The 27,581-nt window shown below is 43.0% G+C and overlaps 1 protein-coding gene across 1 annotated transcript in view; it reads left to right on the forward strand.

The window, feature by feature from the left end:
• Positions 1–27,581, forward strand: part of LMNTD2 (lamin tail domain containing 2) — a 66,674-nt gene that overhangs the window by 19,748 nt on the left and 19,345 nt on the right. The window contains exons 3-9 of the mRNA XM_054970011.1: positions 5,609–5,690; positions 7,149–7,310; positions 14,283–14,381; positions 18,204–18,319; positions 19,912–20,063; positions 22,015–22,135; positions 27,104–27,299. Coding sequence (XP_054825986.1) covers positions 5,609–5,690; positions 7,149–7,310; positions 14,283–14,381; positions 18,204–18,319; positions 19,912–20,063; positions 22,015–22,135; positions 27,104–27,299 — 928 coding nt within the window. The remainder of the gene's footprint in view (positions 1–5,608; positions 5,691–7,148; positions 7,311–14,282; positions 14,382–18,203; positions 18,320–19,911; positions 20,064–22,014; positions 22,136–27,103; positions 27,300–27,581) is intronic.

Here is a 27,581-nt window from a genome sequence, read left to right on the forward strand (position 1 = left end):
TTTAACAGATGTGCTAAATGCTCTAGAAAGATGACCCGTATGGATGGGTGTGATTTGTGCCTTGTTTGCCTGGGGTACGGACACAACATTCCGGCCTGCACATCATGCCAGAAGTTTACCCCAAAGGCACGGGCTGAGAGGGCTACCAGACTAAAAGCCCTGTTATGGGAGTGCAACAGAAGCAGAGGCGGCTCCTTAGACACAATAAATGACAAACCAACAATAAGGAGCCACAATGAAATATATAACAAAGTACAAATCAATTTAGTCGTGTATACTATGTACAATAATAAAGTATGTTCATACAAAAATAACAGTATAATCAAACATTCTTAACAATGTGACTAATTGCTTCACAATAGACCATAAACCCTCAATGAGTTCCACCAGTGAACAACACTTGTAAATGATTTTTCATGCAGTACATTCCAGGTACAGTCCCCTAGTTCACTGGAGTATCTAGCCACAGATAGCAAAGCATTGAGGGTCCCTAAGAAAAACTCCGAGTTGGGGTGGGTCGCACTGTGGATGTAAAGCACCCTATGGGGAATCCAGTCACACCAGGTTGATGGCTGCACCGCCCTACAAACGTCTGGATTAAACAGCTTGTTTCAAGATGACCGCTTCCTCAGGGACGGTGTGGAAACGACCCTGGTGTGTAGTCCCAACTGTCGATGGAGAGCCAATCTTTAATGCATAGATTCAGCGCACCAGAAAGGGACGTATTGTTGGTTTGTCGTTTACTGTTATGGGAGTGGGCACTTTCAGCATCTAATAGCTCAGCTACTAAGACTGCAAAATCTTCTGCCTTGTCAGATTTGGCTGCGCATTCAGATTTAATCCCCTCAGAGTCCTAAACTTTGGGGATGCATGCTCCCTCGGATCCGATTATACCATCTCGGAACCGATGTCATGTGATTCTGAAGGCAACGTTAATGTCGAGGCCAGTGAGCCCCTCAAATCCAATCGCGCCTGTTCAGATTTGACACCCATCTCCAGAAACACGGAGCTTATTGGAATGACCTCAGAACCGACACTCTTACCTGACTCTTTCTTCACCTAGCCTATCGGAACCGGTGTGGACAAAGCCAACCCACCATCACTCAAAGTCAAGAGGTCTTCTCAACATGGACACAATGCCAACAGCTGTGGACCTGACTCTGAAGCCACCCAGTGAGACGGAAGCATGGGTAATGGAGTCAAGTGAACCACCTAAGAAGAAGGTCTGATCAAAGTCACGACATGCCCACGGGAAGATAGAAAAGGGAACATGCACCATGGACATAGAAACAGAGCCTCCAGAAGTGCCGGTCCTTGAGACCCCACAGACTCCATCCATGAACTCAAGATCCCAATCAGAATACTTGTCAGAGGAAGAGGATGAGCTCCCCAGGGCTTCATCTGACTGATTTAACTGGGAACAAGGACAGGGCCAATCTCACCCCTGTTGCTTCCATAAATGTTCACCTTGGTTTCATCAAGAAAACCCATCTGCTTATGCCATTGATCTGGAGGAGCCAGAGTCAACTTCCTCTATTGTTGAAGAACTCATCCAACCAAAAAGGCATAAGAACCCATATTATATGCCCAGATCTTTTATGGCCTTCCAGTTACCAGAGTTGGACCCTGAACCTTACCAAGAGGATAGGAACCCGAGTGTACTATCAGACCCATCACCAGGTGAGGCACTAATAGTGGACTGGTCAAACTCCCCAACAGACGATTTTTGTTTATACATGGAGCAAATGCACCAAAGAGCGAAGTCATTGGATATTGATGTCTCTGCTACCAAGCCAAAGCCTAAGGACAAAATTCTCCAGCATCTGTAGTCAGGGAATCCAGCAAACATCACTTTCCCTATCATTGAAGGTTTCGTGGACATAGTGATTTCACTCTGCAAGAAACCAGTTTTACTATCACCAACATCAAGAAGGCTAAAATGCTATACAAAACAAAGGAAGATGTTTGTCGTTTTCTGTTTAGCTAGCCTTCTCCATCATCCCTCTTCGTGGAGGAAATGCAGTTCAAGCACAGGCAGGGGCCCCACTCAACTCCCACCAAGAAAGAGGACAGGAAGCTAGATGGACTAGGGAGAAAGAGGGGGGGGTGGCGACGGCGGCGGTGCAGGGCTGGCCAGCAGCGGCGCTGCGCACGCCTCTGCCCCCAGCACCCCCTCTGGCCCCATGGCGCCCACAGCCCCCGCCTCATGGCCTTAACTGTGGCGCCAGCCCTGTTCATAAGGCACTCTTGTTTTATCTAGATTGAACAGCTACATTCTGGATGGACGACCGGTTGTTCGTGTGCTACTCAGGACCTAACAAAGGGGGAAAGGCCATATCACAGACAATTGCAAGATGGGTAATTCAAGCTATCAAAGTCTGTTATAAGAATGCTAACTTATCTTGTCCTTAGGAAATATATGCCCACTCTACCAGGTCGCAGGCATCATCAGCTGCACTCCTTAAAGGGGTTCCACTTCAGGACATATGTAGAACAGCAATGTGGGCATCACCAGATACATTTATCAGACACTATGCACTGGATGTGGCTAACAGAAAGGAGGCAGTAGTGGGCCAAGCAGTGCCCCAGTCGTTCCAGTAAAGAACCTGCCCTCCTCCATGATAAGTGACTTGTTAATCTTCCATGTGGGACTGCACAAGAAGACCAACAATGAAAACAGAGTTGCACTTACCTATAACTATTGTTCATTGAGGTCTTCTGTGCAGGCACACATACTCTTCCTCCTGCCCTGCTAGGTTCTCTTCACTAACCTCTGGAGAGGCCGGTGATTCAAGAGAAACTAAGGGTAGGGGTGCTTTCTCAGTGGTCAGAAAATTTTGAATGTTGTCATTACCTTTTTGTCGCTCAGTATCAAACAGTCTTTGTTTGACCATTCCTTGGTCGTATCTCATTTTCAGAGTGTTTTCTAAAGAGAATCCTAAACTCTGTAGTTTGCAATGGATGGCCTTCACCCAAGAAGACTAATTATCTTGGAGAACTAAGGGTGTCAGACCCTGTGAGTTAAATGCTAGCTTTAGCCAAAAATTAATAGAGGCTATGCTTACCCTGGTCTCCACCTTAACCAAACCAGATTCAAGGCGTATGCTAGCGTTGGAGACACAGAGCCAAGCTACAAGTGACGAATTACACTTGCCTGGCAAGTCAACAGACTCACGTGTATTCCTTCCTGTTCACTTGTCATTCACTTGCGCTCCACTTAATCAAGTGGAGAGCAAGTGAATGTCAAGTGAACTGGGAGGAATCGTCACTTATAGCTTGGCTCACAGCTAGGTACTTGGAACAGTGCTCTTAAGAATCTTGATTGAACTCGCTCTAAAGGAGAAAAATGAGAGGAAGAGGAGGGGCCAAGTATTGACCCATACATTAGCTGAGGCAATGTTTTGGCCTGAAATAGCCGGATGGCTGCTGGTCAATAGTGACCTCCTTTATTACATGCAAATTTTAAAATAACCTGGGCAGATTTGTGACCTATTGCTGCAACATACTCATGATGGGCAGTCCTGGTCCCAGATGAATTAATCATCACCCCCAGTACTTATACTACAGCACGCATTCCAGCCTATGCCATTGATGTTCCAAGACCTTCTTTTCTGACTTTTCCTCATTCTAACAATCTGTGCTGCTCAGAGTTGCCAGCTCTAGGTTGGGATCTCTTTTGTCTGGAGATCAGTTTTAATTCTTCAGCTCCCATCTGGAGGTTGGCAGCCCTAGTGATGCTCTACATATGCCTCTAATCATGCAGAGAGGCATCCAAATAGCAACTGTAACACTGAGATAATTTAAGAATTGGAGTTAGCTGGAAAAATCTATTTGCATTCTAAAGAAGAGGAGCTGGATTAAGTTTTGTTGGGATATGTAGAGAAATGGGTTCTGTTTCAGGGCTACAAAACTCCCACATTCATTTTAAGAAGTTTCTCTGTTGGCACAAGGTCAGGAAACCAGAAAAAAGCACCCCAATCCCACTGATGGTTTTCCCAAGCACCCAATAAATAATGCTTGGTTATGCAAATGCTTCTAGCTAACAGAGAATAATCAAAGGGTCATCTCACACCCTGGCAGGAATGTAATCCCTTAGAGGGGAACAGAGACTTGGAGATGCCAAATGTCAGGTATTATCTCTTCCTGCAAAGGACAGGAATAAAAAGAATAACCCAGAGGGGTGTGGGTAGACAGAAGAGATACATTCCCTGGACAGAAAGGGATTGAAGTCCATTTTGTGAGGTCCATTTTGACTGATTTCATCTGGAGGAAGGAGTTCTTACATCTGGGGCTCCATGATGATGGCTGATTTGGACATGTGCAGCTTTCAAAGGGCAGGCAGCCTGAACAAAGATTCCAAAGTATTGAGAAGCTTTTAGAACACTGTAAGTTTATAGAGCCTGTCATAGAATAAGACCAGCCTGGGCAGTTTACGCCTTTTCTTTATATTCTTGCTCTATCTGTTGCTGTGCAGAATATGTGTGTGGGCTTTACTTTTTCAATAAATCATTTTAGATTTTATCCTTTTGTATTTTTCTGCATACCATATAAACCTCCACTATCTAAAATGTATGCCAGGGGAAATTTATACGGATTGTGTGGACAAGACGAAGATTTATTCCAGGAACTTTTACCCCTCCAGTAATTTTCATAGGAGGTTATACAAAAGAACTGCCATTGATTTTTTGCAGCAACTTTGGGACACATATGTGTATTTATATTTATATATATGTATGTATTGTAAGAATTTTGAATGATTGTACATCTTTTGTATTCACATGGTGAAGTAGACGCAGATAACAAAATATTTTGATATCATAATTGAAGATTTATTGGGTTCCTAGGGCGTTTGCCCGCAGTGGAGTTAGATTTGTTGGGGACCCCTCATTTTTGTGTTTGTTGGTTGCTAATACTCTAATTGACCAGCTGGTGGTAGCAGAAATACTAAAGAGGAGCGGAGAAAAATCCTCTGAGAGTCGTGCAGACTCGGGTGAGTGCTGTGTTGCTGGGCAGAGATTCGGGATGGCCATCAAGTGCCTAGATGCCTCATAGGGCCCAAATGGGCTTTTCTGATAGTGGCAGAATGTAATTAATCTTTGAGAAGATGTCAAACCATGGCAATTGTAGCCATCAGCAATTTGCTCACTGAAGGTACATTGATAGTATTTCCACAGAACGGAATAAAGGCTTCTCCTCATGGTATTTAGCTTAAGAATTGCCATGTAGTATTATGCAGATTTTTGCCATCACTTGCTCATCTGAGCATTGAAATGCTCCTAACACTTCAGTTTTTTAAATTTGATCTCGTGTGTTTGTTTTAGTTTGCCTTTCAATGTCTTTATGTGATCTCTGAAAATGTAATGAAAAACTGATTTCTATGAGGAGTTGTAGTTAGGGATAACATTCCTTGAAATCTTGTTAGGGAGTATAGACCACAGAACATAGAAATTATTGGTCTGGATGGTAAGCCAATTAATATGTCTGTTCCTTTCATCTAGGTTCCTCTCCACCCTCACCCACCCACCCACCCACCCGCAAAAAAAAACCCTTTTAAGAAATTGAAGCAAGTTTTAACTATTTGTTTATTTGTTTGCATGTGTCTGTGTAGAAGCCATCGTGAAGATATACTTCAGAAAGAGATAGAGCAACTGAACTCTGAGCTGAAAGCTGTCAAGGAGAGACACATGAAGGTGAACAGATGCAGATAATGTGGCCATTAAACTCTGGCAGGCCAAGGACAATACATACTTGCAGCACTCATTTACGCAGCAAAACAAACAAACCAAAGAAGGAAATCATGAAAAAATCAGCCAGATGATAGGCAACTCTTGATGAAAGTGTACTGTTTTTACCTGCAAGATGCAATTCAGGCAAATAGTGTAATGTTACCTTGGGTGTTGATTGGTATTTTTATTACCAAGAAAGCCCTGGTGGACCTAACAGCTAGTAGCAAGTACTAAGGAGAATCACAGAATAGAATCCTAACTAGAACAACACTGGTTGTTGATTATCTAACTACACTGGTCAAATTATAAATTAGTCATATAGAGATATACCTCATGAATCATAAAATTCAATATTTCAAACCTGTACCATCAAAGAATCATTCAAGATAAAGCAGGTAGGTGCCAAATGTACCCTCAAAGAACCTTTACACAGATATATAAACAAGTGATACATCAAAAATTCATCCTATCAGCATACATTTCTTAAAGTGCACAGTGCTCTGACACAGTATACATTTCTTAAGGTGCACGATGTTCCACAAAACATTTCCTAACCGCTGTTTTCAAATAGCAGAAAAGTCCATAAGTCATTCCAAAGTTGAGTTCTTCTTGTTGCAGGGCCAACAAATGCCTCCCCCTGGAGCTAGCTGGGCCAGGGCTGAAGCATGGTTTCACTCGGCTTTGCTTATGCTGACACAGAGCTGGCTTGCCTCCTGTATTTCATCCTTCTTCCTCAGGAGCATGTTGAGCTTTATACAACTGGCTGTTGCTTCAATCAGACCACCTGATCAGGTGGTCTGATTGAAGCAACAGCCAGTATGAAAAACCTTGGTGGAAAGTAACACTCCTTGTATAAAGCTTGGCACTGATGTAAGCACTGATATTTTGTAGTAATATTTGTTTGCAAAACATTTATATAAAAGGATTTTGGAGTGTATTTAGTAAGTGTTCACAGTTATACACTGTATCCCTGTGACTTTTTGTTCTGTGGCCAGGTGTCATGACAGGAGGCACATACTTTTTCTCATGTTGCTGCTGTCCACTAAGGATCCATTCAAGGTTGGGGTGCAGCAGACAATGTGCTTCTGCAACCTACCTGGAATGGAGGATGCTGGTCAGGCAGCAGCAGACAGTGTACTCTCTCTGCTGTTATCTGCCTGTGATCTAAGAGTGGCAATAGAAATGTTTTCTCTGCCCTATACCCTCCTCTCTGGAGCCTGCCTGGGCAGTTGGGAGGGTTTTTTCCACAAAATAAAAAGAAACATTATATGAGGAAGTAGATTTTTAGGACAGGGGACCTGTTTTCTGTTAGCTTAATCTTGGCATTTCTGTTAACAGAGAATTTGAGTCCTGCTTGACTTTTAAACAAAGCCTCTCATTTCTACCATTTTTCCTCTATTCTTTTTCTTTCTTTATAAAAAGGAGATGCAAATGTTGCAAGAGAAACTCATGAGATCACAATTGCGTACCCTGCGTCTGCAGGATGACATGAAAAACATGTCGCCAAAGTCAGAGAATGAAAGCAACTCAGAGTCCAGCACATCACTGGATGAAGGGACAGAATTAGCATGTGAGAGCTTTGAGGTAGGAGCTAAAATGCATTCCTTTAAATTTATTATCTTTCTTCTTCCTTTGTTTACCAGTTGCTGACATGGGCTGGGAACAAGAGCTGAACCATTCATAGTCCCTATTCAATCCAAGCCTGACTGAGTCAAATTTACATATGAATTCCAATTCAGCAGCTTCCAACGGGAATCCAACGGATGAATGGTTATCTCATTATCAGAAGTAACTGATTTCATTATCAGAAGCAAACTGATCCCATTATCAGAAGCTACTGATTGCATCTAGTCCCCCCTCCCCTCTCCACCTATATATCTGACCAGTTGTCAGGCTATGGATGACAGGATATGGCAGACAGATCCCTGTACCATTGCAACAAGAAGTCCAGGCTCTTGGTTAAATGGTTTTATTCAGAAATCAAATCATATCCATATATATGTCCATAGGATCGCTCAGAAGCAAGGTAAGCATCTAAGCAGTGAGAGCAAGATTGACAGGAATAGTAACATGTGGAAAAATCCTCTTAACACACACGTTTGCTCCTTCCCCCCTCCCAACAGTAAACCGGACTTTTGGCGTGAACTTGGTGTGAGAACACCTCACATATTTGTACTATCAAGTTGAGTCACTGAGAAAGCAAGACATAGCAGTGCATGGGAGTGAGTAGTATACAAGGTCACGAACACTGAAAATTTCTGCAGTCCATTAGATAAGCACCTGCAATAAGCCTGTGAAAGAAACAGTTATGGCATTGGCAATATGACATCAGGGTACATAGCATGAAATATTAATTCATGGCATTATCAATATGACATCAAGGTACATTGATTCAGAACAACAGGTCAGTGATAGCCTTGGCATGGATGGGGCTCAGACATGACATAAGTTTCTTCTTACTCTCCATGCATCTGACGAAGAGAACTGTGATTCTCGAAAGCTTATGCTACAGTAAAGTTGGTTAGTCTTAAAGGTGCTACTGGACTCTTTTCTATTTTGCTACTACAGACTAACATGGCTAACTCCTCTAGATCTATTCTATATACTGCGAACAACAATACCTTAGAAGGAAAATTTGCTATTATGTTCTGAATCTTGCAATTCTGAAAAAAAATGTCTTGGAATGCTATGGAAGAGTAAAAAATTGTAACAGACAATTTATGATACATAATTCTGAAAAAAGTTTGTGGGAATTGTCACGAAATGTAGTATTTTGAATTTAAATGTATTTTGAATTTAAAATTTCAAGAAAATAATTGCTCAAACATGCATTGAATTACAGTGCACTGTTCATCCCTTATTCACTTATTGCAGTGTAAAGGAATGTATTCTGTCAAATGCTAGCCTGTGCAGAAAATGGAGGCAGAGAGAAGTGAGACAGAATGGTGGTTTGCTAAGGGATTGGCTATATATTAAAAGATATTTGAACTAGAAATGAATCCTGTATATTATTCTGGCCTCAAATGAGATTAAATTGCATGAGCTGCAAATGGATTCACTAGACTGTGTACAGAAAGGAAGAAGTCCTGGCTCTTGTAGAAAGCCAGTTCCGGAAATAAACTAACATGAATGTCCAATATATGAATAAAATATTGTGCATGTGAAAAGTAGCATGTCATAAAGTCTAGGCCAAAACCTTACACACCAAGAGTTTATGGCGGGGAGAGATACTGCATAAGTAAGCAGGTGGAATTAACTTTTCCTTGCCTGTAGTCGGAAGTGGGTTTCTCAGTGAAGGCCATTCTGGAGCTCCAGGACAACCACTGAGAAGGCCCTACCATCAGTGGAATTCAAAGCAAGGCCTCTCCAGTTGTCCCAAATCTCAGGCTTAGATTGAAGTAGACTCTTCTGGAGATCTCTAGGACCAAGACCATGCAGGGCTTTATAGGCTGAAGTCAGAATCTTCATTTTTGGCCCAGAGACAGGTAGCCAGTGCAGTTGTTTCAATATCAATATGATATTGTTTTTCTTAGATCTTTGTATGCCATTAAAGGTACTTGATTGATTGATTGGTGATATTGTTTTATGCAATAATACCCAACAAAAGTCTGCCTGCAGCATTTGACACCAGCTGAAGTTTCCAAATCATCTGGAACAGCAGCAGTAGTGCATTACAGTAGAGCAGGGATCTCCAGCATGGTGCTCGTGGGCACTGTGATGCCCACCAAAAACTTTCCTGGTGGCTGCCAAGTATTTTTAGGAAGTGAATGAGGTCAGTTGGCGCTCTTGCCTAGTAGAGTTTCTGATCGGCCATTAAAAACATTATTTCAGTGGCAGTTGCCACCACATTGCTTCCCCCCTTCTATTGAGTCTACCAAGTGTCCCACTAGCATTACTTCAGTATCAAGATTGAGTTTAAATTGTAACCTCTTGTGACTTTGGGACAATTCACATGGCCTCCATGAGAATTTTGCATCACACGTATGGTAGGAATTCCGTGCTTCAGAGATGCACATGGGCCTAGTTTGAATCAGGACTAAGATGTGTGGGGAGAAGCGCAACACCCACCCCAGCACTGTTTCCCTAATCTAAAACAGTCCTGGGGAGCTGATATTTGGAATCTTAATGATGGCTACATTTACATTTCCCTAATAACAGCTCTACAAGGCTGTCAAAAAGAAAAATAATCTAATAGTTTTTATTGAGGCCTACTCAAATGACACGAAAAATTGTACAAGGTTTCAGGGTCTATAGAATCCTCCATTAGGTGGGTGGTACAAAAATTTAAAAATTAAGGGGGAAAAAAGCACATTTCCTCGGTCCAGATCTGAAGCCCATGTCATGCCAACAATTGATGTTGGGGGCTGGCAGGCTCACAGTTTGATTGCTGTATCATTTTGGGAAGAAGAAATAAACAATGGAGGATCATCTCATTTGAAAAACTAGAGCCCAGCAATGAGCTTCCAGTGTTTGTTTCTTCTTCCCAGAATGCAAGTGCTGTAATCTGACACCTACAGCAATCAAACTTGGTATGGAGTAGGAGAGCAAACTGTGGGTCCAGTAGTACCTTAAAGACCAATTAGATTTCTAGAGTATGAGCTTTTAAGAGTCCGAGTTCCCTTCCTTAAAAACCAACTAGATTTCCAGGACATGAGTTTTCAAGAGTCAGAGGTTCCTTTGTCAGATATCTGATGAGGGGAGCTCTGACTTTCAAAAGCTCATACCCTGGAAATCTAGTTGGCCTTTAAGGTACTACCAGACCCAAATTTTGCTCTCCTAGTTCATACCAACAATGGCTACCCACCTGAAGCAATCAAACTGAGCCTGCCAGCACCTAGCATCGAAAGCTGGCATGACAGAGTCTTCAATTATGGACCCTGAAAATTTGTGCTTCTTCATTTTTTAAATTATTGTACTTCCCATGTGATGTGGTGTTCTATAGAACCTGAGAACTTGCACAATATTTCGTGCCATTTGGGTTGGCTTCAATAAAAGCTATTACGTGTTTTTTTTTAATCCAAAAGAAAACCAAGGACTAATTTCAATATCTAACCATTAGGGGGCACTCAATACTAACCAAATCTTTGATCCATGGTTCCCTTTACTTGTTTTCTTTAAAGCATCCCAAGTTGTAGCTTATGTGGAGTGATTATGGACAGTTGGTCATATTTCAGATGTTATATATTTTATTGATTTGATTATATATCATATTTGGTTTGTATCAGGATCAATAAAGACATTTTAAAAGAGTCTAAACTACAACATGGGGTGACGGTGAGAATAAATTGGATCAGGGGAAAACATGAATATCACCACTTTCCTTAGAAAAAGGTGGGGTTAAAATGTGATGGATAGATCGATAAAATAAATGAAACAAAAGCATATGAGATATTCCAATTTTTAAAAACCAGCACAAAGACAATCTGCTTTGGGTTTCCTATCATTTTCTGGCCATAATAATCCAGTGAAGATTGTAACCTTCATCCTCTGCCCAAACACCTAAAGTAGGTTGGCAACCAGTGGGTGTTCAGGATAGTGTCTCTGGTCTGTGCGCCACGGACAGCAGCCTCTTCTTACTCCTTATTTGCAGAGCTGTCTGTCTGAGTTTTGTTCTTGCTACATGGTTCTACTCACCTCCATTTAATCCACAAAATATTTTGAATTCACCCCACCCCCTCCGTCACACCAAACTGTGGCCACTTCCACATGGAGACAGGAAAAAGTACCCCATAGTGGAAGCAGCACTGAGCAGGGTGGAGGTGGGAGGGAGGGAGAGCCTGTGCATGATCCCATCCCCATGCTGCTTGCTGCACTCCCTGCCCCTCCTGCTTGTGATCCATCACATAGTTGCAGAAACACTGAGCTGACCAGAATCACACCTTCCCAGGGAGCTCCCTTTCTCTCTTCACAGTTGAGCAGTAGTGCTGCCTCAGAACTCTGGAGAGGTGAGCCCGTTGAAGGGCTTAATGGCACAACTGCCCCTTGACACAACTGTTTAGCTGCGAAGGGAAAAGGGATGATTGGTAAGTAGGGTTGCCAACCTCCAGGTGGGGCTGGGAGATTCCCCTGGAATTACAATTGATCTCCAGACTACAGAGGACAGTTCCCCTAGAGAAAATGGCTGTTGTGTAGTGTAGACTGTATGGCATTATACTCCACTGAGGTCCTTCCCGTCCTTGAACCCTGCCTTCCTCCAATCTCCATCCCCAAATCTCCAGGAATTTCCCAACCTGGATTTGGCAAATGTACCTGTAGGTTTTTAAATAGGGTTTAAATGGGTTTCCCCCCTTTCACTTCACAGCTAAGGGTAAGCACCACTGGTCAGCTGGAAGTGGAAACCTGTTAAAGTTCTAAAGGGAGGGAATGGAGCTTAGCTTTGTCCCCTCTCTAGACTGGCTGCAGGCCAAGTGTCCATGTGGACTCTCACCTGCAGCCCCCCCCCCCATTCTGGAACGAATAGTGTTTTTTATCCTCCTCCTCCTCATTTGTTTTGGCTCAAAGGGGAAGGCCATTGAACAGGGTTGCCACTTTTAAATCGATCCCTTTAGCTGTCCCTTTAATATCAGTTTGATCAGCAGCAATTATCAGGCAATGTTATTTAACTTCTCATCATGGAAAACTTCAACCACCCATTTCCACTCATTAAGCCTCTGCTAAGAAGGCAGGACTTTTCCCCCCTGTCCAGTTGGCGACCTTATTAGACCATGCTTGGAATTTAAAAAAAAAATGCACTTGAGGAAAGAATTTGGAGCAAAAGCTCAAGTTGGAAAGCATCAGTCACTCCAAAGCCAAAATATACCTTACCCAGTTGTGGTTTTCAAACTTTTAATAAGTTAAAAGGACTGGCCATCCACCTTAAGTCCAGTACTCGAGCTCAGTTCTAATACTCCTCTCCATTGCACTTTACATTGAAGGGAAACCTGAATTTGGTGTGAGAGGAGCGTTGTTAATCAGAGTTGCCCTCACCCAGCAGTGAGAATAGGTTGTCCCATTGGTCATTTACATATGATTTATGTATTATGCTAAAAACATCTGCACCAAAGGTGAAAAAGGAAAACCTAATCAGAAAGTACAAACAAAAGTTACTTGTTTAAACTGGAAAGGTGTCAACCTTGAACATGAGGCAAACAATTGGTATCATTTTTCTTCTGCCAAGAGGTAAATGTCTACATACAGTTTTTGTGGCAAATGTTCCCATAGACCTTAGCCTTGTGGTAGCAGTATTCACGTTGTTTTGGAATTCTAGGATTATGGTATTGGCAGTTAACTGTAGGTTGTGTCCTAGTGCCACTCTATATGAACTAGAAAGGTGGGGTGAACATGCTTGGTTCCCTTCTTCACTGCAATCTCACATGGCTGTTTTTTCTGTGAGGGTTCCTCTTCCTCCATCTATGCCTTATTGTGAATCATGGGAAGATACTGAAAGAAAGTGAAGAGCAGGAAAGATCTGCTATCACTAGTATAACTGTAGAAAAGTACAACCCTATATGTGGATACTATACACAGGATTACATAGACCGAGTTCCTTGTAGATTTCCACCATAATTGCTGTTAACCTCCCCCACCCCCACTGGAGGAAAGAGGGAACAGGGTCTTTTGCTTTACAGCACTCAGCATCCTTCCTCCAGGCATTGGAACAGGGCTTGGGGAGTCTTCAAGTCCTGAAATAATGCAAGTGTCTGTAAACTACCTTTGGCTGACTTTTCTATGGCATCATTGCTTGTGTATTCTACAGGTTCTCTAAAAATCCAGGGCTGAGTTTTAAAATCTTTACCCACTCTTAACGTTTTAGTTGCATGGTAGCCACACTTATTGTTTCTCCAGGTACACCTGAATGCAGATTTTAACAGGTTAGAAACTAATCAGGCCTGTACAACTTTGTAACTCACCAAGCCAAACATTAATGATGGCCCAACCTCAGCAGATGGGAAGTTAGCTGCATTCAGCTTGATGGTTCACAAGGTTGTGCATGCTCACTGCTGCAGTAATGCTTGGTTCTGTATCTGCACAAAAAATTGTGAACGTGATCCTCCAACCCTTTCTTTGTGTCCTTTTTGACAAGAAGGAACAAGTGCCAATCAGTAGAGCTGATGCCAGTGGGGAGGAACTCTATCTCAAAGCAATCATAAATTCAGAATTCACAAACAATTGTATTGTTTGGAATCTCAATTCCATTGTCAAAACATTAGTTGAAGAGCAGATTAGTTGGTGAGGCCAAAGCTACTTCCAAAAAGAGTTAACCCCTCATTCAACTTTTTAAACAAGTACAATTGATCACAGAGATTACTGGAAACTTTGATTTCCCAGGTCTTTTCTCTTCCCCAAACAATTTCATTTGGTGAAGGGGATGGAAGAGTAACAGTCTGTGGTTCATTCTGGAGTAAGAAGAGGCAAACTCAAATGCTCAGAGGAGACGCATGCTGTCGTTTCATCCGTGCCTTCCTGTCTAGAAATCCTTCATATGCCATTCTGAACATCCTGGGTGGGAAACCTGAATACAAATGTAACAAATAAATGAGCCCTAATAATGTGTCACTTTTATGCTTCTTTGTGTAGCTCTGGTCAGAGACAGGAAACAGACTATTGTCAGAAAAGAGTGACCTGAGGCTTCGAAGAATCCCCAAGCATACCAGCTTTGTGGATGCTTTTCATACGGTCAGTCCCATGAAGATAAGGCTTCTGTTGCAAATCAGAAAAGTGTGAGGGCTAGAGGTTTTTCCACATAGTGTTATTGTGGCAGTTCTGGCCTGATACTCCTTTGGTCTAGCACCACATACTATGTTGCTGGAGAAACAGATGCCATTTAAATTGGCATTAAGTATCATAACAGTGTAATAGCTTTACCTGCTCACAGTTAGGCTGCTTCCACACAGAGTTTCTTCCCCATTGTGCACTTACGCCACTGTGAATGCAGAGGCATATGCAGCAGCAATGGAACATCCATACCAGGGATTCCCTGTTCTTTCCTCCATTTCTCTTCCACCCACCATTCCACACATGCATACACGCACACACGCCATACTGCTGGGGGGGATATTGCTGTTTATTAAAAATCAGCATAGCTATATCACTATAGTGTTATGATGCCATAATGATATAGCTACTACCAATTTTTAAAGTCAGCTAGTGGTACAGGGTGGGGTGGTGTCAGTGGATAGGGAGGTACAGAAATCAGTACTGTTCTGTCCACATGCTTGGCAAATCCATATTGAGTACAATTTTTCTGGATCATACCAAAGCTGGTTGCAGCAAAAATGGACCCAAGCACAAGAAACACAGAAATAAACATTTGGAGAACTAGTGGGAGATGAAAGTTTACTGAAGTTCTGAAAAATGCGCTGCAGTTTTAGACTCTAGCCAAAGCACAACATCTATGTGGAAGCAACCTTACTATATACACACACGTTCATTCTGATTCTTCTAAATTCATTCTAGATTGTGAATGAGTATTTATTTGCAAAGTTCTGTTCCTCCACCTTATTCTTAATTATTTAAAGACTCTAAGGAAAAATCAGCTTATTGTGGATTAATTATTTGGAAACAGACATAGATGGGTACTAAAGAGGTCTTAGTGAGTGCCTGGATTTCTAAAGTGAGAAGAACTGGATTCTTAGTTGCCAAAAAGCCACAATTTATAATCTGGAAGACCTGACTCACTAATCCATTCCAAAATATATGTGGGTCTATCTGTGATTATTCAGTAGTAATGCTCAGTGGCAAATGTTTTTATTGTTTTTATGTTGTTATTTGAGTCTTTTTATTGTTTTATGTTGTTGTTTGAGTCTTCCATAAATATACACATCCAAAATATGTTATAGGGCTGAGTTATGGTAAGTCCTTGCTCAAATTAAGCTCTTCACAAGGATGCAGCAGGGAAACAAACATCAAAACCAATGTATGGATTAACGTACAACTCTTCATGCTTACAGCTTCTAAACCAGGAATGGGATCATCTGCCTTACTAGGGCCTGACTACACAATACACTGCCCTCAGATGAGATCCAGGTCCACCATGAGGACGGTCAGTTAGATGTGAGCTTGCAAGTTCCCCACTGGCAACTGAGTTCACAAATGCACAGGGTCTGATTTGGACTGGGACTGCGGCACATGAGAACTGGGTTCTTATGTCTTTCCCTGTTCCATTTTCCTGACCCAACAGGGTCCCTCAGGAGCACAATTTGCCCTGTAAGGGACACTTTTGTGTACCCCATCAATAGATGAAGAGCCTCCAGAGGGGCAAACAGCAGCCCCACAGGTTGGGAAAATAGTGTGACTGGGAGGCGAAAGCCCTTCTTGGGTGCTATGGTCCCAATCTGAATTGGGCCCCACATGCCTGGGAACTGAGTGCCTTCTGAGGAACACACAAGCACACAAGGATTTCCAAAGGGAAAATGCATCATTTAGTTTAGGCCCTCAATAATAGGAATCTCCTGTTCAATGTTTCAGTTATCCTGACTGTTCCTAGGTTCATATATGCCTTTTGATACTGCAACTTTGGTCCCCCAAAACATCGACTGCAGTAAGGAAGTGTCACTTCCACATGGGTAATGCAGTGATACTTTTCCTACTTTTATGCTCAAACCATGCCACTATGCCTGACAATGCTGGATAACAGACAGTCAAACAGACACCAGACACAAAAACAGCACATGTCAGTTTCCTGCAAGTTTTGACAGGAAATGTAGGTGTCTTGTCTGACTGCTGCCTGCCGCGTGCTTGTTTCATCCACCCTGCACCTGCTGTCTTCTGCCTTCCTTCAAGCCGAGGGACAAGAGCTCTGGGGCCTCATCTCGCCCGCACTGCAGAGCTCTTCAGCCACAGAGCAACATGTGGACTGGTTCCTCGGCTCCCTCCCATGCGCTCTGCCTTCCAGCATCCTGGGTGCTGGATGAGCGAGCGAGACGGGTGTGTGGGAAAGGTGGGGGAGCTGTGGCTGTTGCCTCTGGGCTTCTGCTCCAGCAGTGGGGAGCGGCATTCGGCTGTCACTGCTGAGGAGGAGCCAGCCGGCATCACCCACTCCCCTCTGCCCCCTCTTGGATCCCGTGCTCTGCCTCGCCCATGGGATCGCCTGGCTTCTTCTGTCCACTGCCCTTCTTTGTTGGGTGGGCTGCAGCTTCCCTCCTGGCTGCTCCTTCCAAGGAGGTGGCCCTCAACAGGAGCCAGTGCGGAGCTTGGGAAACAGTGAGCAGCATAGACTGAATGGAGGGGGGGGAGTTTGTGACACAGAAAGAGGCCGAGTCCTGCCAACACAGCCCCACCCAACAGGTGCAGAGAACAGGACAGTGGGTCAGCTCACCAGATACTGGCTGCAGAGGGGGGTGGGTGATGCCAGCTGGCTCCTTGGCAACAATAGCCTAATGCTGCTCCCCACAGCTGGAAAAGAAGCCCGGCGGGAACGGCTGCGGCTCCCCCCCTTTCCTACCCACCTGTCTCGCTTGCCATCCAGGGTTGCTGGAAGGCAAGAGTGCATGGGAGGGAGCCAGGGAGCCAGTTCACATGCTGCTCCGCGGCTGGGGAGCTCCGTGGTGTGGGCGAGGTGAGGCCCTGGAGCTCTTGCCCCTCAGCTTGAAGGAAGACGGAAGATGGCAGGTGCAGGGTGGGCAAAGCAAGCGCGGGGTGGGTGGCAGTCAGACAAGATGCCTACATTTCCCATAAAAACTTGCAGGAAACTGACATGTGCCATTTTCGTGTCTGGGATCTCATCTAGTTTGACTGTGTATATGCATCCTGTGTATATGTGTATATGTGAGAACAGGAACCTTTACTACAGGCTCTTAGGAGCATGGTTGAAGAGAGCTTTGCTAGAAGTTACCATCTCCTGGAAATTACCCTTTTGGTGTTGACTCTTCCTGCTTACCTATTGAGCTGGCAGCATCTTCATTCATCTTGTTGAAAATTTATAAGGCAAGTCCCCCTTCCTGACACTAATCAGCTCCTGCATCCGGGCAAGTTGAGGGGTTGTTGCTTTTCTCTCATCCACATTGGATGTTGACTAGAAACAAGACTTCTTAATGCAGAGTGAGCAACCCTTTAATACAGAGAAGTTTAAAGGAAAAAAACTGTTACGATCTGCTGTGTACGTTTTCTGGTTCCTCTTCAGAGTGGTCTTGTTTGCTACATCCCTTTTTATAGTTCATCTTTATCCATTGTTTGTTTTGGTCAGTTGTTGGTGCTTGGACAGTCTTTTGCTACTTATCAGCATATGAACAATGAAATGCAGTTTAAGCATGAATATGCTTCAAAGAAAACCTTTTTCTGAAAGAGGAACGAGTGCCTTAGAGGGGAAGTCTGGCAGGTCTACATGGTGATGGGACCTCCGAAGATCCCTTGTTTTTCCATGGATTTGCCATACACTATGTGGAGAGAGCATAGACGTTGACACTTAGTAATCACAGAAGCCCCACATATATTTTGGAACAGATTAATGAGTACTTCATGTGCAGTGTCCTGTGGTTTCATTGCTTTTCTCTGTTTTAGTTTGGCAGTATCATATTTTCTGATGAGGATAAAGATGAGAAAGTAATCAGTAGTACAGACTCAGGTGAAGTAAAAGAACAGAGACATGCCATCCCAACGCAGAGTTCACAGGAAAGGTAACTGCAAATCTAAAGCTTTCTAATGGAATGGGCAGGGATGGAGGAGACCTGAAGCAATCTTTTTTGAGGGGGAGAGAACAGCAGCCTCTTTTAGGAGCTTCTGTACTAGAAAATATTGTCAGACATGCATACGAAAAAAGAACCTGGTTGAGGTAGCCCCTTTTAAGGCTCTGAACAGTTTGGATGCTGAGAGTGTTTATTTGAGTCCCCCTCTCCCTCTTTTTGCTGTGTTCAGAGAGTCACTTTAAATATTACTTCCTTCACAAGTCCACCATGGAGCCAGCAGCTCTGGGAAATTACTTGTATATAAAAAAGGGAGAGCCCAAATGGGCTCGGAAAGCTGCTGTCAGAGGAGGGAGAGCTCCTGCCTTTCTCCCAAGCTTTTTTCCCTGTGCAAAAACAGTGCAGGGGTGGGGGGAGTTTTCCCATTTCTGCACGTGGAGGAATTGTGTGCATACGCACGTTCTCACTCACAATCACTAGCACAGATTGGAATACTGCTCTACTCATAACTGTGCATTGCAAAACTGGGAAAAATCGTTCTTTATTTTTTATTTAATTATCATGATTTTGAGTACATCAGATATTGAAAGGATACCCACTGAGTGACTTTGTCCAGCAATCCCCACAATCCAGTCATCTCAGATTCTTTTTTGCTGCCTTTTTATTTTCCCTTCTCCTCTTAGCCTTCTATCCCCCCTTCTCTCTTTTTTTCTTCTGGCCCTTCCATCCTCCCTATCATTTGGGGACACTCCAACCCCTATGTAAATTGTGCTACTCTAGTCCACATCTTTGGTAATGTTCTGTAGATCTGTGCCATTCCTCTTCAATTTGAAGTAGTCCTTTTCAGACATGGCACCAATACTTTTTAATGGACTTTGGGGAAAGGGGAAAGGGGTGCCATTTTTACCTGTTTTCAAGAAGGCACCCAAGCCTTCATCGCCACACACACATCCCATTCCAGGAAACAAGTGAAAGAGGCAGATACATGTGGGTGGTTCTCTGTGACCCGATGCATGGGCCTTGGCAACTATGATATTCCCAGATCAGTTTGGGAGGAGACACTATATGTGAATGGGAACCAAGCAGACTGTTACTATCAGGACAGCAAGAAAGAAAAATGTAATAGAATGGAATGGCATGGGCTGGTCTGTGGAACTGTGATTCTCTAAATGCCTTTCCATATAGGTTTTCAGTGTAAGAAATGCAAGTTTGTTAACTCATTTAGCTGTGTGATATCCAAATGGCTTCCTTCAAAGCAGCAGTTGCATTGTGGGGAGTCTGTCATTTGCCCAGCATGCAAATGACAATGTTCTTGACAATTCTGCCCCCACCCCCATCTAGTGAATCATTGGTTCTACAGTTGCTGTGTAGAATGTGGTTACATGAGTGTCCTACGTACTGGTTGTGTAGTGCCTGAGACATTGCTAGTGAGGAACAACATTGCTCCCCTGCCCACGAGAATTTTTTAGAAGTTTAGATTGAACCCTCCCTCATTACACTGTGGAAGCACTGGAGAGTTCATGTAGTTTTGTAGGAAGGGGGGGGGGAGCTCAAAGAATTCACGTAGAACTTCTTTTCCCTGACAGCTCAAAAACAAAGGAGAGTCAATCTGAACAATCTTCATGGGCTATTCTCACCTCTCAGAAATCAGATTTTGTCTCAACTGTAACTGATACCAGAACAATGGAATCTTCTTCTAGTCTGCCGTCAGTAATAGAGAAATACCAACAGGGGGGCTGTAAGTAGAAATCTTTCCTCTTTATAAAAAAATCATGGCATTGGCTGGTACATCAAAGAGTCACACATGCAATGTATACACACAAACGCGTAAACACCCCAACAACCCTCTTGTGATCCAGGCTAATCTCTTGAAATACCCCATCTATACTAGAGCAGGTGTGCTGAGAAAATGCAGTTCCAGTGCAATGCAAGAACAGAAGCTGTGTAATTCCTTTTATTACAACCAACCAAAGTACCGCAACACATTGTGCAAACGTTTAGGTTCTCCAGATCTCTTCATCAGGCTGGATTATAAAAAGAAATGGCAGGGGGGGGGGGTAGTCATGACACCTTTCTGCATCTTGTGTAGGATGCTTTGTTTTCACTGGTCACAGGGTGTGTGGCTGACTGGTATAAGTTTGCTGCCCTTTGCATGCTCAGAAGAACAAAAAATGAACACCATCCAGCTGAAAATATAGCAGCTAATGTCTCTCAGTTCCAAAGTGGCAATAATCCCATTTTTAATTTAAGCACCTGGGGTTATTTTCCCATGCAAAACCTGGGCCGATTCCAGATGACTAACCTTAAGGCGCTTCATGCCGCCCTCTTCCGGATCGCGACGGGGAAAATGCGAAATATCGCGTTTCCTCACGCGAGTTTTGCGCGACGAAACGCAATATTTCGCATTTTCCCCATCGCGATCCGGAAGAGGGCGGCATGAAGCGCCTTAAGGTTAGTCATCTGGAATTGGCCCTGATCCTGGAACACTAAGGGGGAGGGAGAGTCTGATTCTAACCAGGTGTAAAGAGCATTTTCCTCATCAATTAGCAACCACAACCAGCTCATATACATCTATAACAAGCACCTTCCCATCCAGGTTTCTACTTTTGCACTGTAATAAAACAATGCATTGCAAAATCAATTCTTTGAGACTCTCAATATGGATAATGCAGTTCCTGGAAGAACAAAAGTCCTTGGGGGTTTATCATGAGTTTGCATCTCCTCCAAAATATTTGCACCCTTTCTGTGCAAGTTGATTTTATTCAGAGAAGTCCACAGAATGGTAAAATAGACATGCAACTATGGAGAAAGACTGATGTAATTTTCAGTTAAAGACAGCATGTGGTTCTATCAGTTCAAAACAGTATACAAAATGCAGCTACTGCTTTCCTGCTGTAACAGCTCTCAGGTCCACAGTCTTCTCATTACCTCCAGAATTCCTTTGTCTATCACTACCATCAGCCTTTTTGAGCTCCAGAATCTGTGACGTTTTTTCTGTAGCTCCCTTCTTCTGCTCTGTACCTCCTTCCCTCTCCACCATGTCTCTCAGATCTCAGGCTCTTCCATTCCTTCTCTCCTTAGATCCTGGCTTATGAATCGATTAGCCTTAATTCAGCCTGTCTCTGTGCCTTGACCTTAACTCACTTACTCTCATGGTCTCTTCTCCTCCTTCATGTCCCTATCATTATCCTGTTTACTTGCCATGCAGCCCTTCCTCTGTGACCCACCCCCACCCCCAATCCTTCCTGCTAGCTCCACGCTGCCCCTTCTGCCCCTTGGTCCATGAGTTGTTTCCCAATTAAGGCTGTGTCAACACCATATGGAGTATTTTCTCCACCCCAGCTCTCAAACTGCAGAGGAGAGCTCCTGCAAGGATTGGCCACTCACTGTCCCTCCCTGTCTCACACCCACTCCTTTCTGCCTCACTCCTTCCTTCCCCTCCCTTCTCTCAAAAAATACTCTTTCTTTGCAAGGAAACAGCAAGGGAAACAGCCACACTACATTTCCAGAATTAGCCTCAATTTATCCAGATTTATTTGGGGGGCTCTCAATCCAGGTACCCAGATCAGATCCAGGATTCTCTAATGTGATCCTGGAAAGCTGGATTGTGCCAAAAGTTTGCCCCAAAAGTTTTTATTGGCAAGTATTAATATGCTATGTGGGGGGTGTTGTGTTTCAACTTTCTAAAGCAATCGACACAAGTCACTCTGTGGATCAATGGAGCATTGTTCAGTCTAGTTTTAGTCTCGGACAACCCTCATTTGGGAAAGCACCATGGAAGCCCATTCCGTTCACAGAAGAATACAAAAGGTAAGTGCCACACCTTAGACGAATTTTGAGAGGTCATCACCTGCAGGGACAATACTTGTATCATTTCTGTGTGACTTCAGGCCTAACTACATGTTGTGTTTTTCCCAACCACATCCTGAGGCAGTTCACAGGCATTTTCTGGGAACTTTGGGCTTCCCAGACATACAGGGGCCTAATTCAGATTGGGACCATGGCACATGGGGAGATGGGACTTATTGACTGTATCAGCACACATGCAGCTTGCAACAGGGCAGATAGCTTCCCAGGTCTGTTTTAGGTTAGCAAGATGGTGCATACAGAGAGATCTAAGCCCCCACTCACTTCAGTCCCAATCCAAGTTAGGCCCTTGCATGCCTGGGAAGTGTAGAGTGTCTAGAACAGCAGTACTCAACATTTCCTGTCTTATGTCCTACCAATCAGAATCTGAGTCCCAACCCAAGAGAAACAAAAAGCCCACATTTCCTGAGAAGAACATATATATGTTTTCAGGCATTCTCTTATTATATTTATCATTTACAGTAAATTTTAAGGACATAAAAATTGCAGTGGGATTGGCAGGAGTAAATTTTATTGCTATGACTTTAGTGGGTCATCCCTGATAGGTATGGTCAGCAGGAAGCAGTAAATCAGGCACACTTGCTGGTGGGCAAGGAGAATGGGGGATTAGGAGACATGCCAAATACTCAAGGTTACTGTTAGTATGCCAAAAGATCACAGATGGCTAATCCATGGCAGGTAGGGTTGGCAAGAGATTGCATATTTCACTTTGCAGGTGGATATGTGGATTGAGATGAGTGAATTCTTAGTAGCTGTTATAAACACTCTGTGTCCCACCTAGACAACTTCTGCATCCCACTGGTTCAGAACCATTGGTCTAAATCATGCCTATGAACTGACCAGAGGACATATGGTGAAAAAAAATAACATTTCTCTTACATCTTGGCCAGAATTAGGAGGAAGAAGAGACTGCTGCTATCTTCCATTTAGAAATCCTTCTCCCTGGAGGAGTCATGCTCCAATCTGCTTTAGTTGACATTTCCTGGTCAACTACTGGGTAGGGCGGGGGTCAGGCTATATCTGTTACTAACTGTACGATGGAGGCTGTGCTTTGATGCAGCATTTCTGCCTTCAGCAGAGAGCATGGGCTTGGTCCAAGCAGGGAGCAGAAGTTTTTTTATTGTCTGAGAAGCTGCTTGTGGAATTATTTTTTTTCAAATTTATAATTTTTATTCAAAATTTTTAAATTACAAACACAACTCTTAAGCAGTTTAACAATGAGCTACTTGTTGAATTCTTTTTTCTTTACTAGTTGGAATCTGGATTCTTTTTGGCAGTGAAAGACAGACATTAAGCTCCTGCATTATCTGTCCTTCACCCCACTTTTGGCTGCTATTTGAGATGCTGTATTGTTCCTCACTTCTCCCAACTGTTATATAAGAAGTTTTTCTTCCTCTAGGTACACCTTTTCTGAGAGAACTTCTTCAGACTATCAGCCTATCCTTCAATGATTGACGTTAAGGAGGCAGTCAGTGATGTGGTGGGAGCCTGAAACTCCAGGCCACTATGGGGCAGGCATTTAGTATGCTTGCAGCTGCCCAGTAACAACGGTCCTTTTCATACTGGGACTTTAAAATGTTTGAGGGACTTTCACACTTGCAAGGTAGTCATGGGATACAGAACTGATGTTTGTCCGCAGCATCTCCGATTTTTCCCCCTGTGGACATACCGTGAGTTTATTTTTAAGCCACTGCTGAGTCATGGCTGGTGCGATCAGTGTCAGTGAGAACACTTATACTCCCCTTATGCTTCTTTTCTCCCCCCTCTCCTTTTCCCTGGTAGCTGATTGGTCTGTGCTGAATTAACCTCTCTCACCCTCCTCAGCTCTCTGAACTCCTTGTCCGCCATTTTTTTAGTAAAGCGAGGTAAGGTTCATAAGGCTGCTTCTCCGTTGGCTTCCTTCCGCCAGGATATGCAAACCCTCTTATTTTCTTTTCCAAAGCCAGGAATGATTCCTAAGCTTCCTGCTAATTCCCTCCTGGCTTTAAAAGCCAGGAAAGAGATAAATGGCTGCTTTTCCCTTCCTCTCTCAAGGGTATGTGCACATGCTCTCTCTCTTTTTAAAGCCAGGAATGATTTGAAGTTACTGCTTATTCTTTCCTGGCTTTAAAAGCCAGGAAAAGATGAAATGGCTGCTTTCCCCTTCCTCCCTCAGTGGTATGAACACACTCTTTTATTTTATTTTTCAAAACTAGGAAAGTGTTGTAACATTACTCCTGATTTCTCCTGGCTTTAAAAGCCAGGTAAGGGATAAATGGCTGCTTTTCCCTCCCTACCCGTTTTCTGCCAATGTAAAAAAAAAAAAAAAAGCATTTTCACAGCAGTTTGCAAATCAAAGCTGCACAGAAGAAAAGAAGCAGCAGCATTTTAACCCTTTCCTGGCTTGGCTTTTTTTAAAAAAACGAGAGTGGTACGTGTTTTTCCCCAGAACTCTGCCACCAATTGCCCTCCAGCGGGCAGGGGACAGCTCAAACAGCAAAAGGGGGAAGATGGGTTCCAACATTGCAATGTTACTATGCATGGTCAAAGTTAAATAAAAAAGTGTGATGTGAATTGCAAAGCCCTGAAAACCCTAAACTGCACCAAGGCTTCAAAGCGGGTCTGAAATGAAGCACAGATGACAAATCAAAACTGCAGCAAACAGTGTGAAACGAACAGGTGCAATGCCGAAGCCACTGTGATTGGGGCAAATGCTCATAAATGGTGGTTTAAACCGTAAGTGCAAAAAGGGACAATGTATTATAAGGATCCTGAAAGGTAGACCAGGAAAAAAGTCCAGCTGTAAACAGTATTTGTTTGTCTGCTGTCTGTTAAAATATTTATTACCCTCCTTTCCTTACGGCTCAAATCACAATTAAAAACATTGTGATTAAAAACCAACAAAATATACCCCCAGATAACCCTCTTCTCACAAAAGACAACTGCAGTGTACACCCTGTTAAAAAGCCTGGCAAATAAAATGCACCATTATCTGGGTTCTCAAAAACATTAGCCATTTGGTAATACAGATGTCAGTTGAGCACAACATGTTTTTGAGATTCCAGCATGTTAAACTTATAACCTCCCAAGGCAGTCGGAACTTTCTCAAGGTAACAGCTTATTTCTTTTTAAGGGGATTTGTTTGCAGACAACTGCTGAAACCATGACAGTCACTCTCTCTCTCTCTATAACTAACACACACACACACACACTGTGTAGCACAGCCATCATCTTGCAAACAATCCTTTAATATATTTTCCATCCAGACCTCCTTATTTAAGAAATAGCCATTCAAATCACCTTACTTCAGATAAAAGTAACTTTAGCAACGCACTTATTTCCTCTCACATCTGTTGCAAAATCTATGTACGTAATCACCTTCTTCCACAGTTCCTTCAAATCTTTCTTCTATTTGGTTCTTAATTTTCCCAGTTGGTTTGCTTTTATTTTCTTTCCCTACATCCTGGGATATGTCACTTCATTTAGTCATAGATCCAGAGGACTTAGCCATGTTAGTCTGTAGTAGCAAAATTGAAAAGAGTCCACTAGCACCTTTAAGACTAACCAACTTTACTGTAGCATAAGCTTTCGAGAATCACAGTTCTCTTCGTCAGATGTGTCTGACGAAGAGAACTGTGATTCTCGAAAGCTTATGCTACAGTAAAGCTGGTTAGTCTTAAAGGTGCTACTGGACTCTTTTCGACTTCATTTGGTGAAGTTCAATCAATACAATCTCTGAATAGATGTGATGTTGACCAGTTCTGTGATGGTGTCATATGCCTACCCCCATGTATGAGTAGCAATTTGAAACATCAATCTCACATCTCCACCCCCTTGCCTTTTATGGGTTGTGGGGAAGGATTAGAAGTGAGATCTTAGAGTCTGTTTTATGCTGCTGGATTTAGAGTATGAATCTGTGATTTTATTACTTTTTATTGTAATTTATTTGTATGTTGTAATCCGCCCTGAGCCCATTCGTGGGGACAGCGGACTATAATGATGATGATGATGTTCTCTAGGAAATTTGCCAAGGGCCAGTTTACATATAGCAAATATGCAGTTATGCAAAAGGATAATGAAATATACTAATGGTACCAGTGTTTCCCATTGTAATTCTTCCTTCCAAAAAACTCACAGTGCCTAATTTACTAATATCCTCTTTCAGATTGCTGCATCCTTAATCTGGGTGCTAAGTACATATTAATAGCCCCTTTTTAATAGATACTTGCTTGTGTATACCAATTTTGAAGCTAAATCTAAAGCAGCTACTTCAAACTGTGCTTCTCTAATTGTACTAATATAATTCACCTTGTTTCAGTGTCAGTACATATCTATTAAGAGACTTCCAAATTGTTTAGTGATGTGGGCATGTGTCGACTGACTTTGATTGTGTACTTGGTTTCCTTGTCAGATAACTCAGCCTACTTCACTTTTACTGAATTCCTCCCAAATGCATTGCATGCATATTGACCCAATAGTTTAATGGTATGTGTGCAGACTTGTCTCGTATTCAAAATTATCTGTACTTCCCATAGCTACTTCTTACCCTTATCCATTCCAAAGGATCTGTTTGTTATCCCCTCCCCCAAACCTCTACCTTTTCCTGATCCCCATACTTTACTTTCTGCTTCAGTTCTCTTTGAGTGCTAAGTACATACTAACTGCCCCTATGTAGTAGGTATACTTGCTGGCATTTATCAATTTTGAACCTAAATCTAGAGCAGCTATATCAAACTCTGCTTCTTTAGCTGGAAGAATTACACATTAGCAATCCCCTGTGTTTACTACGGAATGCCTACCTTATGTTTTAGGCATCTTGGCTCCACTTCAATCACATGCCCTTCTGTCGGGTCAATTTTTATGAAAGGCTTCTAAACAAACAATGTCTAAGATATCTTTTTACATTTTTCTTTCTACGTTTTCTTCCTCCAGGGATTCTAACATCACAGGCTCTCTAAAGATCATCAGCATACATCGTAAGGGCAAATTTGTCCGAATCCTCAACAATTTGTTGAACAAGGAGGTAGACCTCAGTGGCTACATCATCCAGCAATGGGTTGGAGGGTACCCGGTATCTATGTACCGCTTCCCAAATGGCACTGTTCTGCCTGCACAGCACCACATCACTGTAAGGAGCAGAGATCTCTCTCACTTCCCAATCCCTGGTGCGATATAAACCCTTTTGACTTGCAAAACAGGAGATGATATCTCCATTCATGAGAAGAAACAAGAGTGTGATTTGGGTGAGACTCACATCTCATTGACCAAATGCCCATTTATTAATCCCACCAGAGTCTTTTTCATGTGGCCCAACATGTGTGTCTTTTCCCCACTGAAATGAAAATAAGCATATTTCTCTGATGCAGAGTCTCATTGTGTCTGCCTCAGTCTGCCCTGTAATATAATGTAA

The sequence above is a fragment of the Eublepharis macularius genome, chromosome 2, assembly GCF_028583425.1.
Source record: "Eublepharis macularius isolate TG4126 chromosome 2, MPM_Emac_v1.0, whole genome shotgun sequence".
Taxonomy (NCBI): domain Eukaryota; kingdom Metazoa; phylum Chordata; class Lepidosauria; order Squamata; family Eublepharidae; genus Eublepharis; species Eublepharis macularius.